Below are 21,527 nucleotides of genomic sequence, written 5' to 3'. Positions count from 1 at the left end.
TTCCATATGGACATTGATCCCATTTGATTTTGTACTGACAGTGGGAATACCTGAGAAGGAATACCTTTTAAACATAATGCACTGGTTAATGAATGTATCATTTGGGAAACCCCATCAAACCATTCCCCAAGCTGCCTCCAATATTCTATGGCCAGTAAAGAGAAAACGAATGAAAAGCTGAAGTGTATTTAAGCATCTTTGCCAGCTGGCCCTAGATTCATTTCATTGAAAAGCCCAGGGAGTCTGCATGAATTCACTCTTTCACAATGAAAAAATAATCAGAACAATACAATATGGCTCTAGGTCACTGGTCTAGACTTGGTTGGCAATGGAAGGGAAGGGAAGAAAATGCGAATGAATCATTCATTCTGTGTCTCGTAAGGTTATGCATACATTTCTCTGGAGGACTAGGACATTCCAGGGGGTTTCGCATATAATTGCAGCTTAGCGGCCTTGTCCCAACATACATGTGATTCTCATTATGTTGTAGTACATTGTGGCGGCCTCAAGGCTCCAATTACAAACCATCAACGCTGAATGTGGAATACTCATCACTGCCCTTACCTAAACCATCAGTGGTTGATGCATCCTCAGTAATTCTGTTTATGAACTGCCCTCAGACGCTGAGGAAATGCAGAGCAACCAGCCAAATTTATCCTCTTATTCCCTTTCGGTTACAAAGTTACGCTGCCTTCCAGCCTTCCAGCCTTCAAGCCTTCCAGCTGGAACTTTTTTGTAATATGAACACCGTAAAATGTGTTAGTGTGTCACAAAAAAGCAAGACACAAAGTCCCTTGTGAAGCTAACTTTGACCTTGGTGACAATAAACTGCGACTTTGGTCTCCGTTCCAATGACTGTCACATTGAAATGTGAATGAAAGAGTGAGTGTGTGCTAATGAGCTCATGACTGAGTGACCCATCTAGTCGGTCTTTAAATAGTCAAGTCCACAAAGGGGACAAACACAATGCACAGCCGTTTCCCCGTATGACATCATGTGTCCAGTGGCTCAGTGGAGTTTCCTGACGTTGCCCTATAGAGACTCCCCACAGGAAAGGTGCACTTACACTTTTTCGCACAAGCACACATGCACAATGACGCACAATAGCTCAAATTACAATAATCTCAAAAACGTCCTGGCTTGTGTGCAACAACACTGACCGGCACTGTCAAAGTATACAGGCCCAGTGGCGCAAAAAGTGGGTATGCGCTATATGCGGCGCATAGGGGCGCAGCACCAGGGGGGCGCCAAAGCGATGGTAATTTTTTTTTTTTTTTTTTTTTTTTAGATCTATATACGTAGCTGCTGTTGTGCGTTTCTAAATAATTTCTGCATTTCCTCAATGTTATATAACTTTTTGGAGGACTAACAGGCTAGAGAAGGATATTCATAAGATTCCATCATAGAATTTTGACATAGAGAGGAGGGGGACAATATCACGAGCAGACGGGGGCGCCGTGAGCGCTGAGCGAGCAGGTACGAGTCGAAAAAGATGGATAAAGCAAAAAAGCTGTCGGGACTAAAAATAGAACAAGAAAGAGGGAAAAGGAGATGGCATGTCAATTGATACGCCAGCAGCTAAATAAGTGGATGGTCAAAGGCAACAGGTAGGATTTAAAGTGTGACGTCCACGCATGTAGGCTAGGAGATTCCCGGTGGGCCGACGTGCTTTTTGGGCTGATACATCTAATAGGCTATTTTTTTTGTCTTTGTCTTAACGGCCCACAAAACTCGTACATCGACGGCCCAATCGTTATTTTTTGTTTTGCTTAATTGGCGGCACTGGGTTAGTGGCGTTGTAATACATTGGTCAAAAAAAAAAAAGGATTTTTTTTTTTTTTTTTTACATTTTTACATTTTTCATTAAACACGTAGGCTAGCGGCCCATTGTTTATTTTCTTGATTGACACTGGGCTGTCCCAATCACATCTGTAATGTATAGAAATTAGTACAAAACTAATTATGAAAGTTTCCTTTATTTTTCAGTGCATTTGTTTTACAATATATGGCTATTACTATCATGGGACTAATATTTTAAAGTATTATTATGTAGTAGTTTATGTAGACAGACACTGTTACTAAAAAAAGGTTTGAATTTTTCTTTGTTTAATTTGCACACTGAATATGGGTTGGAGCTTTTAATTTTGAACTCTCAAAGTGCACTAGACTAGATTGATGAATTCAACATTAAAAAGCACAAAATTTTCTTACGGGGGGGCATGCCCCCGAACCCCCCTAGAGGGACAGAGGTCCACTCAGCAGTGGATTCATCACTGTGAAGTATAGTTCAATTTTTTTAATAAATGACAATTTTGTATTTATTTCATCTGTTACTATCACTCATTCCTCAGTCATTAGGCTACATGGCACAGTTATTTATTTCTTTGTTGTTGTTTTTTTTTGGGGGGGGGGGGGGGGGGGGGCGCCAAAATTGTTGCTGCATACCCCTCTGACACTGGGTAGTTGCGCCCCTGTACAGGCCTAACTAAGTTGCTTGAAGGCTAGTTTGATTTGCATTTTCATTCAAATAAAAGGATTGTAAACAATACAATAAACTAAGCAGGGACTGTGCTGTGAATTGGCACTGCATTCAGACGATGGTCAATGAATCTAAACCCATGCTGTTTGCTGCATTCTCTTCATTTCTCAGAGTTACATAACATGACAGTTAATTTAGCCAAACTTTTTCCAGAGATAGAAGGCTGTTCATTCTGCTCCATTTTAAACTAGAAATTAGATCATTTACAGATGCAGGATGAACTCTGCCCCCATAAAACTTTGCCTATTTGCCTTGAAAGTGCACTCAGTAGGTTTTTGTTTACATATAGCATCTTATTCATTTCAATAGATTTTGGATGTGATTCTGACATGTATAAACCTGGATGCATGACGTGTGTTTACCAACTGCATGCTGATTCATACCATCAATCGAAATTTTGACTTGGGCTAAGTTAGGCAAGGCAAGTTTATTTATATAGCACATTTCATACATGGGGTAATTCAAAGTTCTTTTAGGCCTATATTAAAATATATATATATATAAAAAAAAAATAGTAACCATAAAAAGGTTTATAAAAAATACAATAAATGTTACTAATTAAACTAATTAAAAGAAATAAAGGTATACATAAAAAATGTGAGGGTCATAAAAGGAAAATAGACTTAAACAGTTATGTTGTGTTTTTATATATATATATATATATATATATATATATATATATATATATATATATAGTGTGTGTGTGTGATTTTTTTTTGTGATTTGTAAAGTGCCTGATAGATAGATAGATAGATAGATAGATAGATAGATAGATAGATATGGATTATTCATCATTTGTAAAACTTACAATTTAGCAAACCATTACTGAGTGCACCTTTAGCTACTGCCTGAATATTATATGTAGCTAAGCTAAGTGTTAGGCCATCGAGAAAGAATATACATACTATTCTGCTGGTGAACATGCACAGAGGCCATAAATAAATTCGATTGTTTATCTGTGGCCCATGTCGAAATGAAAGCCCACTGCACTGTATCCACCTTGTTTCAACAGTAAGTAGGGACTCATTAAGGTGAGCTTCACATTCCACATTCATGCACAAACCAGTCTAGCGATGATGTCACCTTCATTTCTGTTCCCCCCTCGAAAACAACTCGATGTGTTTTCCATACAGCAACTTTGTCTGTTAAGCAGCTGGCTAACGTCAGACAACATAATAGTTTGTTTGGCTCCCGCATGTCACAGTGAATCGCCAAACAACTGACGTGTGGGACGCGTGATAGACAAGGCGTGCAGTGCATGAAATGTGTCTTACCCCAGTCTAGGAACTCCAGAACGTTTTTCTCTCTTCTGAGGGGAGAATTATTGCACTCATCATAAAGGCAGACAAGAACATCCAGCAAGGTCTCCACGCTAAAGCATTGGCCGCTGGATTGAGACGGGCCATCTAGAAACAGCTTCTCCAGCTTCTTCAAACGCACCTCTCCAGACATGGTTTCAAATGGTGCTGATGTCTCACAGTAAGGTCAGGATTTGCTCCCCACGGTAGCAAATTGGGACCGGCACACTTGAGTGATCGAAAAACTTAAAGGCTCAAAAATATATAGTCAAGCTTAAGGGGGTCAATCATGGTCCCTCTCTTACCGATGCGTCCATATCAATCCACAACATCATGAATTCGCAGTCCTTAGATGCAGACAACTTGCAGCCATCGACCCTGCCCTGGCCGGTGGATTTGACGTATATCACCTAGGCTTATGTATTCCCGATTTCAGATTCTCCTTTGAAGGACACTTTTCACAAAAGAAGTCACCAAAGAAGTTTTAAGCAATCCCCTGAGATATGGTGATATCTGTGGTTATCCATAATGCAGCAACAAAAGCGCATCAGCAGCACGGGATCTGCATTGCTACAAAGCCCCATATGCCCCTCCTCTGGCAGGACTGCGAAAGCCTTAGCAAGCTGTTTTTCCTTTAAATTCCTCTCTTTGTATATACAAAACGCCGGCGGAGAGAGCAAGCCGTGGGTTCGACAACTGTTACGCGATATTATGCACTTGTCGAGGGAAGCGTTGCGGCGAGGGGCTGAAAATATGCGTCCTCGTACATGTCGGTGGAGGACTCTGCTCTGCTGCCTGCCTTCCCTGCTCTGCTCCCGGTAGCTCTCTCTCTCTCTCTCTCTCTCTCTCTCTCTCTCTCTCTCTCTCTCTCTCTCTCACTCACAGCTCGCTGCTGCTGCTGCAGGCAAAACCCGACATCATCATGGCGACCGTCACGGCATCTGCTGCGGGGAATGGAGGGATATGCTGGTGGGAAATAGAGTAGTGTATACTAGAGCAGTGTGCGAATTATCCGCCAATTATTCACTGGCCTTCAGAGGGCTCGACCTTTTGAAGGAATTTCTGTCAGTGATTTGCCGTTGAGGTTCGTTTCGCTTAACCCAAATTATCTTTTAGCGCAGTGCTCTAATTATTTAAACACTTTCAAAACACACGAGTTTTGTTATATCCTTGTGGTACATAAATAATAAAGTGATAACGGCAGGACTTTTTTGTTGACTTACGTGAAGGTGACGGAAAGAGCTCGAACAACGTACTGTTGCTATGGTTACCTCTGCAGGCCAACGCGACTTCTAATTATAGCAGTTGTCTTTGACTAAAACTATGCTAACTTTTTTTGGTCACTCGTTCATTTTAAAATGCTTTTTACGCATGTATTATGTAAGAATACATAATTTTAAATACATTGTTTTGAGTCTCTTGTGGGACTTACTTGTAAGGAAACTTGTACTTGTTCCATTTAAAGGGATAGTTGACCCAAAAATGAAAATTTTGTTATTATTTACTCACCCTCATGTTGTTACACACCTGTATGAGTTTATTTCTTCTGTTGAACACAAAAGAAGATATTTTAAAGAATGTTGATAACCAGACAGTTGATGGCACCCATTGACTTCTATATGGGTATGCCAACTGTTTGATTACCAACATTCTTCAAAATATCTTCTTTTGTGTTCAGAAGAAGAAAGGAATTCATTGAGGGTGAATAAGTAATGACAACATTTTCATTTTGGGATAAACTATCCCTTTAAAACTTATTTGTAATACACTTTCACAATACAAATAATTTTAAATCTGCATTTCAGAGTGCCATACTGTTATGTTATCCCTTAGTGCTTTAAGAAATTATGGTGATGCTATATGTTGATTAAATAAATGATCCACTGTTTGAGATCAAGCTATATTGTGTTTATTAATTTATCTAGAAGATATATCATTGCCACAATTTAGTTATTAAAACAATAAACTGCAAAAGACTCGAGAAATCAATTTGATCTGATAGATGGCGGTTTTTTATTTCTGTGTGTGTATGGTATGCAAGGAATATGTCCAGTGTTCGAATGTAGATAAGAGACTCAAATATTAGTCGGTTTATACTAAGCGTCCAAGCAGTTCTTAAAAATATTTATTAACATAAATACAGTTTTTTTTTCCTTTGGCGATTTGTATTTGTCATCATTTTACGCTTATGGGCGTGTCCTAAAATATGGCGACCACTATAATGCAATGATGTACATTCCCATTCTCTTGAGTAGGTACTAATTTTGAATAAGTAATTACTTCACTTCTATGAATGTGTGTTGTATGAATGTAATCTGGACATACTACATTCACCATGTTGTCATCATCACGTGATCTACCAGCGTCAGTCACGTTGCTTCACTGCCATTCATAATCCTCTCCCGTGGCCTCATAGGATAGTAAAGTGTCCATCGTATTGCATACGTAAGAATCTCGCTAGAAGAAGTAGGTTATCCGGGGACTTTTTGCCAACCCTTTTATGAGTAGCCTACTGTGAATTCAGACATACTTCTTTTGTCACATACTGATTTTTGCCTACTATAGGTAACATGCGATTTCGGATGCAGCCTAGAGGGTTTATGCGCCCCTTGAGAGTTCTTGAAATTATACTTATGCCCCATGAATGACCTTTTTTGCATTCACAAAATAAAATAAAACACACCATAAAACAAATAAATGCGATACTTAAAAAAAAAAACAATGTATGCATGGTAACTAGTCGTGATTGGTGTCTCATTCAAACAGTAGGTCTAATTTCTAGTGAATATTGATCGGCATGTAACCCAAAGAAACACGTTTTCTCTTTGGGAAAGGTATTTTGTGCAGAAACGTTGTTATTTTTTAATAAAAATGAGCACGTTCGCCCTCTTGTGTCCAATATTGTGCATTGCAATTGCAATGAGAAATGCGTTTTATTTGCGTGAGAAATCCTATTTATTTGTCCGTGTATTTAACGTTTATTGAGTAGCAGATATAGTTGTAAATGTTACATTTAAGTTAAGATTTTTTCAAAACTGGCTACAACTGTGGGGCTATGTCTACAAATAAATATTAAAGATGAGCCTAATATATAGGCTATTAGTATTTTCATATAATATAGCCTATATGTCACTTTTTAAATATAAGGCCTATGTCTTAAACAAACAAGCTGTTTAGTTCGATAGAGTAGCTAAACATATATGTCACATCAAACGAAAATGTCAAAGCACAGCTGTTCACGTGTAAGCGTTTGACTTTTGAGAACGTGACATCTTCTCTTCTCAAGGTGGCGCATTTCATAAACATTCTTCAATAAATCGGAATCTGACAATTGCCACACCAAACCTAATAAGGTGCTAATAGTGTCTTTCATGTCAAAACATTTGAAGTTAGAACCAAACTGCGGCAGGATGTAGGGAATGTTGAACAGGAAGTTAACATTCAATTATTAATTTCTTTTGACCATGAGATTTTTTTAAACAGTAAACATCGTGAAGCACATTTAGATCAAATAAAAAACTATATATGTTTATATTATATGGATAGATAGATAGATAGATAGATAGATAGATAGATAGATAGATAGATAGATAGATAGATAGATAGATAGATAGATAGATAGATAGATAGATCCTGCATAGGTTATGCATTTTTACGATATCGTTAATCACTGACGAAAAGAACACTGAATTTCAACGTTGTTTACCTTTATGACGTCGCTATAGAATGTTTGTTGTTTTATCAAACCGAGGCGGGATCCGTTTGAATAGAGCTGTCTTTCGTATGTAGTAGAGAGGTGTTAATTAGCACATGTTTTGTTGATTGGCGTGTACCTCCATCCTTTGATTAAGGATATACTACCTGTGAGAATTAGATGGTACTTCTATTGACAAAAGGGCCTCAAAATAATCGACAAGGAAGGACAGAAGACTGACAGTAATCACACAAGGATCCTGGACTTCAGTTTACTCATGCACCATGTGTATTGTACAAAATGAGTCAAGCAGGCCCCTAGACTGAGGATTGTTGGCAATTAATTTCACATCTAACTAACATGACTATTCAAGAATAAAGATTTGAACAGCATTTTTTTTATATATATATATATATAGCTTATATTTAATTATTCACATTTCATATTCCAGACTTATTACCAGATGTTCAAACAAACTGTTTCTAAACTATTTGGAGAAACATACCTGTATCTAGTTAACTTTTTTGTGTGAACAGGACAAATATTAACAGATGACAACTTAATCATTTCTTGCAGCAGATATGGTAATACTCCTCTGGGCTCAAACAGTGAGCTCTTTTGTCTGATTCTGCATTTGTATTGCATTAATTTGCCTCCATCTCCAGCCAGTCATTTGTCATCTGTTCTTCCTGTGAGCTCCTTTAGTCTGTCTGACATCTTAGAGCAAATAGAGGGGCCAATACACATACTTAGACACTGGGCCCTCAGTGCCACTAGCCCCTCTTCTAATGTTAGTGTGACCAAACAAGGAATGGCAAATCTGGCAATGGAATCAGATAATCACCAACCTGTGAAGAGCCTCCCAATCCACATCCTATACTGCAGCCCTGGATTAAACAGTCTGTTTGCCTAATAATTTTAATCTGTGCATCAAGCTGAAGGATGGTGGTCTTCGAATAAACATCTAATCCCTCAGCCCACCCAATGATGATGGGACCACAGCGAGGGTGATCAGAATGGTGCTTAAACCGAGGGACTGAAAACTCTATACTGACAGACTCTTGCCAGACAAGGAATGTTTTACAATGTCCAGGGGAATGTACACATGACGAACAAGGGTGCTACATCAACGTGCACATGCAAACTGGAAAGGAGGGAGCGTTCTAGGTTCACCATGTCTGGAAGGTCATCGGTAAATCCACACAACAAGAACATTATGTCAGCAATACGGATAACATAAAATGCAAGTAGAGCAGGTCTACGTTCACACATAATTATGTTAACTATTGCTTGTATATTGATTGCAAAAATAGAATAGATATATCTATCTATCTATCTATCTGTATGTCTATATATATATATTAGGCTATACATACTGTTTCTATATCTATCTATCTATCTGTCTGTCTATATATAATATATATAGATATATACATCTGTCTGTCTGTCTGTCTGTCTATCTATCTATCTATCTATATATCTATATACATACTGTATCAATCTATTATACATATCTATCTAAATCTGTCTGTCTGTCTGTCTGTCTGTCTGTCTGTCTGTATATCTATCTATCTATCTATCTATCTATCTATCTATCTATCTATCTATCTATCTATATTATACATAGCCTACTGTATCTATCTATTATACATATCTATATATCTATCATCATCTATCTATCTATTATCTGGAAACTGGAAATGTTTGTATTATGTATTATTATAATTATTTTATTTAAATAAAAATTGGTTATTTGAATTATCATTCTAGTTTTAAGTTGTGCATTTTGCGTTAATTTCTCCGATGAATCGTGGCTTTCATGTATCACCTATTCACCTTCCCTCTGATGTCAGTCACCCCCCCTTTGACAAAGTGCGAACAACTGGGGGTCTAACGGGTGCATATAAGGACGGGCCGCTGTCAAAGCAGATTCATTTCAGACCGAGAACATCAGCACAGACTCAGAACCTCTCCTGCACCCTTCGCGTAAAAGATGTCCTCAATCCGTACCGCTTGCCTCCTTTGCGCAGCATTTTTCGCGATGGTGAGGGGTTTCACCCACGAAGACATGAAAGAGGCTCTCCTGGAGAAATTGGGACTTAATGAAGTTCCGAAAATTCACAAGAGGGATCTGGAGAACCTTGTGATTCCAGCGCACATTAAGAACAAATATGTTTCCATGCTGAAATTGCACCACGCAAGGAAACGCCGCTCGCTTCCCAGTTTAGCCGGCATCCTGAGGGGAATCCCTGGCAATGCAGGTAAGATTAATTTGCTTAATTAACTTAAATGCACAATGTATAGCCTAATGCAAAATTTAGAGACAAAGAACCAGTAAACTAACATTAAATAAATAAAAAAAATAGTGCATAAATTGTGCCATGCAAATGAACATGTAATGTGCTGCAATTAAAAAAAAAAAATTAAACGTAACTTTAAAACATAGTTTTAAAAAATAAAATAAATAAATAAATTGCTCTCGTCTATTCCAGACATCTCTGGTGAATTTGTATATTCTGACACGACACGTCAACGTGTGGTCTTTGAGATGACATCAAGGATCCCTGAGAACAGTGAAGTGACCATGGCAGAACTGAAACTGTTCAAGAAAGCCCCACACAAGCGCTCCATCCCAGAGAGAAAGGGCCACAGGCCCGTCAACAACGCCAGGGTGAGCATCTACTGGGTAGAACCTCTGGAAGACGGGTCAAACAGAACTTCACTAGTGGATTCCAGGTAAGCAGAGACGGACACAGACAGTCATTATTCTTTCTTCATTATGCTAATTCCACTGCTGATTGGCGTTAAGGAACATGCATGCTAATTTTCACAACCATTACCTCCTCAGATTGATTCCCATCCACGAAACCGGCTGGAAGAGCTTTGATGTCACCCAGGCAGTACACTATTGGTCGAAGAGCCGAATGGAGATGCCCATGCACCTTGAGGTGTGGATCGAGGGCGAGAGACCCGGCAGTTACGCGGCAGAGATGGCCAAGTGTGTCCACTTCACAACTCAAGATCCAAACGACAACACTCTGGGAAAACCTGAGCTTGTTCTTTACACCCTCAACCTCGAAGAGTTTGGGTAAGCCTAGCTTCATTTCTTAATATTCGACTCGGCTCGGAAATATTCGGCTTAATATTTCTGGAGGCCTTCCTTGTATTAGCTACACCTTGTGACAAAAGTATTCTTTTAAAGAACAAATTCACTATTTATTTATTTTTGTTGATTTGATTACTTAATCCTAACTTTAATAAAATGTAACATTTACTGTTACATAGGCCTGCTTTTTTAAAATAAAAAGTAGCCTATTAGGCCTAATATGCTAATTTGGTTAATTTATATTCCAGTTATTGTTAAATGTAAATATATAATATAATATTATTTTATATATGTATATATATGGGCCTATGCTCAAATAATAAATTAGGTTAGGCCTATGTATTTACATAGTGTAAATGTGGCAAATTTAGGCACATAAATAGACCTAGCCTACTTAGTTAAGCTATAAATATTTTAGAGTTAGCAATAAATCATTTCAATGTTAATTCTTGCGGAATTTTTCAAATTGTCAAAATTAGTCAAAAGAATTATCCTATTGTTATTATAATTAAAGAATTTTTTTTTACATGTGATTTATATAGCTTAACACCGGCTGTAAAGGAATTACGGAATTCATTTCTTAAAAATAAAACGGATGTGTTTCATTTAAAACGCTCAATGTGTTAATATTATTTTATTGTTCACGTTGCAGGTCTAGTGGAGACTGTGAAACCAACAAAGACAGTGAAATGTGCTGCAGGGAAAAATACTTCATCAATTTCCGAGCCTTGACTTGGACCCAGTACTGGATCATCGAACCGTCCGGGTATCAGGCGTTCCGGTGCAACGGCGGCTGCCGGCAGCCCAAGCGCAACTACGGCTACGGAGAGAGAAAGTGCGCGGTTGTGGAGAGCGCGCCTCTACCGATGATGTATTTAGTGAAAAAAGGAGATTATACTGAAATTGAGGTGGCTGAATTCCCAAACATGATTGTTGAACAATGTGGATGCGCAATGGATAATATTTCAGTTGTATGAATATGCCATTTGCCATCGACCACCAGTCATCGTGATGACGCACTGTACTTTGTTATAGGCTGGCTAAGAAAGGGTGTTGGCAACTTAGCCTTCATGACATACCTTAAGCACTTTGTAAAAATTTGTAAATATTGCTAAATTGATATGCATTTATTTTTGCATTTGTATATGATGCCATATGAACTGAAAAGATTGAGTTGTAGATGTTATATTTTGAGCAGTAAATAGAATGGGTTTGTTGTATATGTCACTTTGACTGAATATAAATTAAACTATTTTTCATTGAAACCTCTACTCTTTTAGTGACTTTTCCTCTTCTTAAACCAAATAAACATTTGCATATTCCAGTGTTTGCAGATGGCCACATGGAGAGCAGACGTAAATAGCCAACACAAGGCAGTTATGTTTTTGTTTACTCTACACACACAAATAATCACTTATTAAACAGAACAATTTGTAGTTCAAAAAGGGGTGTCAAGATCCTTATTTAAATATACCTAATAGCATAAAGGGTTCTGATTCATGTAGAAAAAAGTATGGTGGTAACCATATCAAATATCAGTCAAAACAAATGTTCTTCAATCAAATAACATTTAAGAATCTTTTTAATTTATCTTGTCATTTATTTCATGACATTACAGTAACTAACTGATATTAAGAGAAATACTTTACATTAGAGAACAAAACACAATGATTAATCTCAGACGTTTATTACATTATTTAATGACACATTTCCTTACATCATGAAACACTTTAACATTCATCTCATTGAAAAAAGAAAACAATGCCAAAATACAAACATCATAAACCATACCACCTGCCATCTCTAAACAACACATAATGCCACATTTTTAGTCAAATTTAGACACTTTCGTCCTCAAAACAGCACAAGCAAGGTCTACGTAGTAATCGTTGCAAATCTCTCATGCCATGCTATATGCACTAATTTCATAGGGGACAGGGTCATTATTTTATCCCACATGAAATCATTTCAAGAAAAAAAATAATACTTTTACATCAATTTATATGGTATACAGTTAAAAAAAATCCACTTAAACTATTACATCATGATTAAATACACCAATTTTAAGTCAAAAATAGCTGCCCTTTTTCTTTGGCCATTTGGCACTTTTTAAGAAATATATTAATTGAAACAAGTCAAGGGCTTGTCTTGACGAAAAACAGGATGTGATCATGGGTGTGTGAGATCTGAATGAGTATCAAAATGCAGGTCATTTAAATTCAGTTAGAAAATTCTGATATGACCTTCAACTCTGCAGTATTTCACAGCTCGCTCTATATAACATTAATAATGCATTTGAGAATTTAACAAAAGAACTTGCTTATGTGCTGGCTGTTTTATCTAAAACCATTGTCATCAAGGCCACTATTAGCCCAGTTAATCCCAACGGAAACATTTTATCCTGTAATAAAACGGTCCAAATTGTGGACCAGAAATGGGAAAGTCGCATTATTAAATAGATCCATCTAGTGGTTACTCGCATAAGATTTTGCAGAACCATTTTAAAGTGTGTTGCCACAAAATGTTACTCAGAAGTATTAGTAAGCTTAACGTACAATATATATTTGAAGTTATTGTTGATAAACTGTTGATTTGTGTAAATAAGTTCAATGAATATACATGTTTCATCATGGCTTCTCTTGGTTTTTTACATGATACAAATGCATACATTTACTTTTGAAACTATGCAATGCATTTAAAAAGTCACATTAACTAAATTGATTAACATATCTTCACCGTGTGAGACAGAAAGACACTGAAAGGTCTTACGGTGCTGAATTAATAGACAAATCTGATTGACATTCAAAGGCTTTTTAAATGGATTGTTCAAGATATCAGTCAAAAGCCATAAAAAGTCATAGAAAAGCAAGCACATCTTTTATTGCAAACCTATGAAGTAACTGTTACAGTCTGGTCTAACAAAGAAAAAGTTGAAAATGCAAACAGTAAATAGAGAACATTTTCACTCCTCCACTGAACATGAAAAGTAGAGTAAATATGAATGATTATTGACAAAAGTTTTGAAAATATTAAGGTTCACAGGGATTTTTTAACACTACAACTTGCGCAAAAGAACTTAAAATAATAAAATAATTTACAATGAGTAAAAATGACATTTTACAGAATAAAATTCACAACCCTGAAATTCAAAGCAAGACATATGCAGTGATTCCTGATATAACAATATCAAAGCTGTGATACAAAAAAGGGGGGAGGAAATGCATTTTACAAAAATCTGAGAGTGAAGACATCACACACCTATGTAGAACGTAGACTGTTTACTTCTGAGGCGGAATGTTTGTTTGCCACTTGCTTCTCATTTAAAAATGGACTTCCTTTAAAAAATTACAATAAACGAGGACCATAAAAGTGGATGGATATTCTGTGGCTGTGCATCTCAGTGCAACAGAGGCCATGAGTCTTTAATACAAATGTGCACTTAGTAATATCCTGGGTGGTACTGTTGATTCCATGGCTTCTGGTTCCAGAACTAAGGGGTCAAAGAAAGTTTAATCAGTCAAATGGACTACAATTTGATTTTGTTGTCAAATATTTTGGAAACTGTAGCCAATCTGTTGTTGGATTTCTAATTGAAAGAGTATGATTCATTTGTGACCCAATCAAATATTAGCTTTCTCAATAATATACATAACTTTACTCACCCCTTGTTGCCAACTCTGGTTAAAGTTTTGGGCAAAAGACCCGTTTTTGTTGCCAAAACCCCCACGATTCTGCTGGTGGCCTCCTCTGCCGCGGAACTTCTAAGAATGTGAAAATTCAAAATTACTCTCCGTGTCAAAGTCAGATCAAACTGAAGTTTATAAGGATGTACAATTCAAGAGGTTGGAGTCAGTCAATTTCTTCAAGAAATTAATTGTATTCAGCATGCATGATATACATCAAAACTTTTCAGCATTGATAATGTTTAAGCACTAAATTAGCATATTAGAATGTTTTCTAAGGGATCATATGACACTCAGCTTTGCCATCACATGAAAAAAATATATGAATAAATTAAATATATTAAAATATATAAATATTTTGACTATTTTCAATAAAATAAATGCAGCCTTGATCAGAATATTGTTGAAAGATTTCTTTCAAAAAAACCCATATTTTTGAATAATAGTGTATTTGGTTGCAAAATATAGGAACTAACCTGCTGAAAGTGTCCTCTGTGGTTGGGTCCACCGCCGCGGTGCATGTTACCTCTGTTTGCAGGCCCTCCACGGCTCATTGCTCCACCTCTGCTGCCCATGTTGCCCCTCATGTGCCCGCCCCTCATGTGCCCACCCCTGGGAGCCATTCCCCGGCTGGGCATCCCACCTCCTCCACCTCTGCTGAAGCTGCCTCGACTATGGAACCCGCCTCGGAAGACAGGTGGTGGTGGCGGGGGTGGCATGTAGCCACGTGGGTGACGATTAAAACCGCCAACACGAGGTGGTGCTGGTACTGAAAGGAAAAAATATTTCAATTATAAATAGACCTCATTTTAACTGATTCAATGGCAGCTCACTGAAGAGCACCTCATACAAAAGTTCTGTATTAGTCCACAAAAAGCCCCTTACATCCTCTAAAGTTTCCACGGGGCTGGAATCCACCTCTGCCTCCACGTGGTCCTGGACCACCACCCCTACTGAACTGGTTCTTAGGCCCTCTGCCTCGTCCACCTCCCTTTCTGGGGGTCGAGGTACCCTGGTTGACTTTCTTCTCTGGTGGCAAAGCACTCTTACTCTCTTCTTTGTACTGCTCCAAGAGCTTGACGGACTCCTCCTTCTGCAGTTCCACATAGGTGACCTCTGAGAAGCAGTCTCCTACTTCTGGCAATGTGTAGATACCTGTAAAGAGGTAAAAAAAAAAAAAAATGTAATCCTACTTCACGTACCAGGTTGGTTTTGCAATGGGGAAATAAGACATCACATCTTACCTTTCATTTTTAGAACGGCGTGCTCGGGTACATCTTTGCCGTCGGTTTCCGCTTTCTTCTGCGCTCTCTCCTTAAGGGCCTCGTCTGTAGGGAAGACCACTACAGCTTTGCGTTGGAAGCCAGCAAACAGACACATCTTCCTTCTCTGGGCCGGTGCAGAGACATTAGTCTGATCCAAAATATAGTTTCTCTTTTTGCGGGCAGCAATTTCAATAAACTTGCCCAGGAACAAAGGAGCACGCTGAGAGATGGCTGAGAGCTTTGCGGTGTCTTTGTTTTGCCTCTTCATGCTGTCAATCTGCAAGTCCAAAAAATGAGATTAGATGAGAAAATAAGACAGAAATTAAGCAAGTCAGGATAAAAATGTAAAAATACACACTCACCATCATCTTCTCCAAAATAGTGTTGGTGCTGAGGATGTTGAACTTCCCAGGGTTCTCTTCAACATGTTTCTTTACCCAAGCAGTTTTTCCAGATCCAGGAAGGCCGACCATGACAATCACCTTGAAAACAACAGTGATAATCATAACATTAATGCATGCACAACAAATATTAACCACTGTCATGTTGTTTCACGTGTTGTGAAAGTTCATTGGTTGTTTTTGGTTTTTTACACTAGAGTTCAAAATGTTTTAAAAGAGGTCTCTTATGCTCCATCAAGGCTGAATTTATTTGACCAAAAAGTTAAATAGTACCATTTAAAATATTTTTCTTTCTATTTTAATATATATTAGAGCAATATAATAAAATACAATATAATTTAATACAAATAAAAACATTATTTATTAGTAATAATATATTAGAATTTAAAATCCAATTTATTCCTGTTCTGGAAAAGATAAAACATTTCAGAAAACATTCTAATATGAACCGTGATACATTTCCTCAGTTGATGAATAAAACGTTTTTAAAAAAGCAAAAACAAACTGAGTTGAGGTGAGTACCTCGCAATCTTTCTTTGTCTCAGGTCCCTTAGGTCCTCTGATACGCACATCCACAGGAATTTGCTGCATGAAGGTGAAGCCCTCCACCTGAGGGAAGAATGGCGTCTCGTTCTGACCGAAATTGAACTCAACAGCGCAGTTGTGGCAAAGAACATGGGGGAACAGAGTTTGTCCGGCCAAGGTCTCCTTATTGACCTTGAAAGCCACATCAAGGTCCTTGCCATTTTTGGAAAATGAAATCTCCACTTCATCAGCTTCAAAATTCTAGGTGAGATAAAGAACACAACAAAGTACATAAAAATAAATCTGAAGTAAAGGGGAAAAACAACTGTTGTGAGAGCGATGTGAACTCCAGGCCTTACAATAAAGCAGCCGATGACATCATTCTCATCAAAACTCTCCCCGTAATCTTCAGTCACACAGTTTGAAGTCTTCTTCCCTTTGCCCGAATAGGAGTAGGAATGCTCCTCCTCACCTAGAACAGTAATATAACAGTCATATGCGTTAAAAAAAATATTAAATAGAGCTGCACAATCATACATTGTGGCCACATTGGGACTATGTTAAGAGCAACTAACTGCACTTACCCAGCAAAAGACTTCCATTAGCCAGGGACCAGCCAATATGGACATCATGAAAGTCCATGTTTTTACTGTTTAAATGCTTGACTGGGATTTTCTCAGTGATCTGCAAATGCAGGAGACAAATAATGAATAACGTACTGATCCAAAATTCATCACTTCCTCATCCCGTTACATAAAAATGCCACAGTACTCACCTTCATTTCGAAGCATGCTTTGCCCTTGTTTACTCCATAGGAGGCACGGCCACCTGCCCAAAGGTAAGCAAAACTCTCCATGGTGAGGGACGAGGCGCTGTATCGGTCTCGGGAGACTTTGAAATGGAGGTCGCAATTGTCTACGGAGTCATCGAAAATTGAAAAGAGTTTGTTAGTCCAAGAACAGCAACTTTACAGTTTATAACATTTCTACAATCCTGGTAAGTGAGCTTCTTAACATATAAAGGTTGGTTGAACACCATGCTAATTTTATGGCGAGTAACAAGTTAAACTATACAAGAACAATTTAAAAACCTATACAAGGTAAAACTCTAAAATGGTTTGTGTTGGTATTTTCTAAGAGAACTTTTTATAATTTAATATAGTATGCTTGAGATACTGGACTCATTTATTAAAGCACTCACAGGGATCCAGGCAGACCAGTGTGTCGTCAAACTCTTCATCCTCTTCCTCCAGAGGTGGCAGGGGAGACTTAGCCCTGAAATAGAGGCAATAAGCCATTAATTTCACGAGTGAAGCACAACAATTGGACTGTGATGGACTGGCATGCTTCCAATGTCCAGGTGAGGTCCTTCCTCATAGCCACTGCAGCACCAACAGTAGATTTGCATTACCTTACATTGACTGCTCATAACATTCTTACTGTTTTGTAAATTCACATTTATGAATGCAAAATTTGCCATCATTGCTTACCAGTTTACCCCATGACGAAGCCTGAAAGAAAACTTGTTGGTGAAATAGAAAGTGGAAATATCTTGCAACTTGAAGAGGTTGTTGACATTTTCGTTTTATTAAGTCATGGTCTGAAAAGGTCTAAGGGTATTTATATAATATCTATGCAAATCTTTCTGGTAAGGTCAAAACAAACTAAAGTCCATAAATCTGTTTTGGCCTATCTTTGACTATACAGACAATACAAAAGACTTCAACAAAAAGGGTTAAAATTAACATTTTATTATATATATCTATATCTATATCTAGTAACCTTAGAATAATAGTTTTATAAGGGACATCTGGAAGAGGAAATTTGCTGTCATGACAAAATCTAACATTCTAAAATAGAAATGAAACCTTCTGTATTTGTTTTAGATTGCTAAAAGAAAACAAGCATGTAGACAGCAAATAGTATATTTGCCCCATAGACTTCTACTGCACTAGTTTTTACAAACTAAAGGAGTTGAAATTGCTTTCCATGGTAACCAAGAGTATGCCACAGATGTCATTAAACAAGTCTTTTCTGAGTATATGGGAGTTGCCACCATTATGTTCTCCCAGGCCCCATAAATTCAAGTGACGGCCCTGTCTAGATCATCCCTTCAATAAACCAATGGCTGCCATTGGTAACTGGGTCAGATATTGCTAGAATTTCCGTGTTAGAAAAAAACAGCTTCTACAGGATGACTCGCAAAGTATCGAACACCTTTGTAGATTTTTTAGGCTTGAGACCCATTGTAATTCAGATAAATTAAAATATTTACATTTTCCTTTTTGTTCCATATGCTGAAAGAAAAGCAGATTGGGAAAATTTGCTATCCAAACATTAGTTCACTTAGAAAATCAAACCTTAGACAGAAGATTCCTAATGAATGCATTATGTCTGGAATTGAGCACCACACACTTAGAGAAAGAACATGCATTACAGAAATAAATATATTTCCTTTTCTTAATGCAATGTGAAGAGTTGCAAGAGTTTGCAAATGGTTGGTTGTACTTACCTGATGACCACAAATGAAAAACTTTAAAAGGAAGAGTTATTACAATACTTTACACTTTATCTAAATACACATACACAAAAAAACAGAAAAATATTACATTTAACCTTTCAGATTTAGATTATACAAAGAAAAAAAAATTAAAATACAAACGACGAAGGAACGTCTGAAGATTGAAACAACAATTTGCTTCATTTCCATTACTTTACCGCCCCATTACGTAATGATGCACTGTGCGATACAAACTCTACGCCACTGCCCCATCACCCCCCACCCCGCCATGAGAGAAGCCGCATCTTGTGCTATCGTCATTGCTTTGGTCACTGTCTGAATCACCACACGCGCAAACAGTCAGCCTGACAACAGTGCAAGTGTGTGTGACAATAACATTGTTTTTTCCAATTGTTTCATGAGCTTTCTGCAGGTAAGGTGTTTTGTATTAGCCAGGAATGACCCCCAACAAAGTTTTACTTTAAGAGGTAGATGAGGGTTGCATTTTTCTAGGTAAGGCATTGGCACTTAAAGCCAATATATATATTAAAAGTGGCACTTCGGGGATAATGAAGGCCATTACTTCCATCCTTACCGGCTGTATTTGCTTTCTTCAATAAATTCAAAGTAGCCCCTTCCATGTTCCTCTCGGCGTCTCTTAACACCCTTCTTATTCTTCTGATCAGCACTGATGTCTTTGTCCGCATCCCCTTTGAAAATAAAACAAACAGTAATGAAATGCCCGGACGTGTTGGACCCTGGGTTTTAAGGGTGGCCCACACGACAGGAGTGCTCGGACTTCAGAGTTACATAATGAACCGACCACCTCTGATCAGACAGAATACTTTGCTTGGTTATGTCATTATGGCATTCAGTATTCAAATTGCAAGCACTGATCTGATTGCATAAAGCAGATCAGACAAAATGTGAGTGTGTTGAGTGCTTTTCTCTACAATATGTAATGCATTGACAAACAAATATTTTTAAAAAAAAATATATTTAGCCTATTGTAGCTGGCTAACCAGTCAATGTTCACATATTTGATGACAAATAACTGGGGAACATCAACACAATATCCTGAACTGACCTTGTGCGGAAGTAAATGGCGCCTTCTAGCAATCTGAACCGAAACTACACAATGCACCTCTCTTTCGAGGCTAGAAGTACTTTCCGCCATTATATAATATACCTAACCGTATCACCCGCCGAGAATATATTATTTCACTGTAACCCCCGCACTTCTGCATTGTCTACTGTAAGGTTGTGTGCAGAGCAACGTATGTATCCGCGCGAGGGCGACCCGCCATGAGCATGCAACGAGGCGATCCTCCCGCGAGACAATTCGAGTTTTCTGAAACTACCAAAACCGACCAAAACAGTACAATAAAGCATAAAAATCCGTTAGTTGTAGACTAGAATATAAATATACCTTTTATCGTAACGAAATATCAACAATAACCAACATAAGTTACCCCTAACAACAAAAGGCTCGCGCGGGTGATTTATATAGCTTTGCTGACACGGCTAAAAACAAAGAAACCATCAAAATCTTAAACTCAACCGAGTTAAACCACTTGGAAAAACAAGCTAGTAAAGTGAAACCGACAGGATTAGCTCATTAGCCATCTAACGTACACAATAGCCACCGGTTAGCCGTTAGCCACATATGCTAAATGATGATCTCACCGGCTTCAAAGCGCACGTGAACACGATACTCCCGGCGTCTAGAAAGCCATTTTAACACAAAAAGCTCACCCTCTAATGGATGAGATTGAGGCTCACCGTCTTCGTCGTCGATTTTGTCAATGATATCGTCGTCGTCGTCCTCCTCCTCCTCATCTTCTTCAAAGGCTTTGTCCATTTCCACGCCGGCGTCCCCATCCTCCTCCTCTTCACCCATTTCGTCGTCCTGACCATCACCCACAACAGCGGCATCACCCTCGTCTCCATTTTGCTCTTCGGCCTCCATGCTCTCGCCCTCTGGCTCTTCTTCACCCGTGCATTCTTGTTTGACTGCAACACCGTTTCCATCGGCCTCCTTTTCTTCTGGTGCTTCTGGCGCGACGGCGTCTTCGTCTTCGGCCTGGGCCTCTGCATCGAGCGCGGCCTGCAGCCGCTCCATAAGCTCGGCCTTCAACCCCTTGTCGGAGAGCTGACGCTTCTTGAGCTCGTCCTTCAACTCGTTCACCTTAAGCTTTTTTACGTTGATTTCACTCATGTTGTCGGTTTAATGTAGATGGTCTATGAAAACTAAAAGACTCGATTGTTAGACTATTGCAATCCAGGGAGAGCCGACGGCCGCTTTGCTTCTCTGAATTGCGCACAGCCGCGGTGTGTCGGTGATTCTGCGTCTGTGTCCACCCGCTCCACCGGCAAAACAATTCAATGGCGCCTGGTTCTAGACCCCTCCCAATGCAACTGCACACAGAGAACATGGGCGTGTTCAATCGTAATGATCCTCAGAGATGCTTACGTTACGACCATAAAGACTATCCATTTTGGCTCATACAAGCAGGG

At 38.4% G+C, this 21,527-nt stretch overlaps 3 protein-coding genes across 14 annotated transcripts in view; 1 reads left to right on the top strand and 2 right to left on the bottom strand.

Annotated features, from left to right (window-relative positions):
- Nucleotides 1–4,657, bottom strand: part of cdc42bpab (CDC42 binding protein kinase alpha (DMPK-like) b) — a 60,004-nt gene extending 55,347 nt beyond the window's left edge. For all 11 annotated transcript variants that reach the window (XM_079889486.1, XM_079889493.1, XM_079889489.1 and 8 more), the window contains exon 1: nucleotides 3,814–4,657. In XM_079889486.1, coding sequence (XP_079745612.1) covers nucleotides 3,814–3,991 — 178 coding nt within the window. In that variant the 5' untranslated portion in view covers nucleotides 3,992–4,657. The remainder of the gene's footprint in view (nucleotides 1–3,813) is intronic.
- Nucleotides 4,658–9,471: 4,814 nt separating this feature from the next.
- lft1 (lefty1) lies at nucleotides 9,472–11,898 on the top strand. The gene is made up of 4 exons (XM_079889506.1): nucleotides 9,472–9,792; nucleotides 10,024–10,267; nucleotides 10,380–10,619; nucleotides 11,290–11,898. Exons 1-4 carry the CDS (start codon nucleotides 9,525–9,527, stop codon nucleotides 11,612–11,614), a joined length of 1,077 nt encoding a protein of 358 aa, XP_079745632.1. The 5' UTR covers nucleotides 9,472–9,524; the 3' UTR covers nucleotides 11,615–11,898.
- A 1,594-nt stretch (nucleotides 11,899–13,492) lies between these two features.
- On the bottom strand, nucleotides 13,493–21,430 carry hnrnpub (heterogeneous nuclear ribonucleoprotein Ub). 2 transcript variants are annotated; one of them, XM_079889502.1, is made up of 13 exons: nucleotides 20,793–21,430; nucleotides 19,606–19,720; nucleotides 17,712–17,785; nucleotides 17,287–17,426; nucleotides 17,096–17,195; nucleotides 16,871–16,983; nucleotides 16,509–16,772; nucleotides 15,948–16,067; nucleotides 15,565–15,862; nucleotides 15,206–15,475; nucleotides 14,797–15,089; nucleotides 14,300–14,398; nucleotides 13,493–14,127 (listed from the first exon to the last, which is right to left on the bottom strand). In XM_079889502.1, the coding sequence occupies exons 1-13, from the start codon at nucleotides 21,226–21,228 to the stop codon at nucleotides 14,077–14,079; spliced, it is 2,373 nt and encodes a 790-aa protein (XP_079745628.1). In that variant the 5' UTR covers nucleotides 21,229–21,430; the 3' UTR covers nucleotides 13,493–14,076. The 2 variants fall into 2 exon arrangements, with proteins under 2 accessions (XP_079745628.1, XP_079745627.1); XM_079889501.1 differs by having other exon boundaries at nucleotides 20,766–21,384.
- Nucleotides 21,431–21,527: the final 97 nt, after the last annotated feature.

Source organism: Squalius cephalus (assembly GCF_949319135.1).
Source record: "Squalius cephalus genome assembly, chromosome: 12".
In the NCBI taxonomy this organism is placed as follows: domain Eukaryota; kingdom Metazoa; phylum Chordata; class Actinopteri; order Cypriniformes; family Leuciscidae; genus Squalius; species Squalius cephalus.
This window is presented reverse-complemented; position numbering and strand designations above follow the sequence as displayed.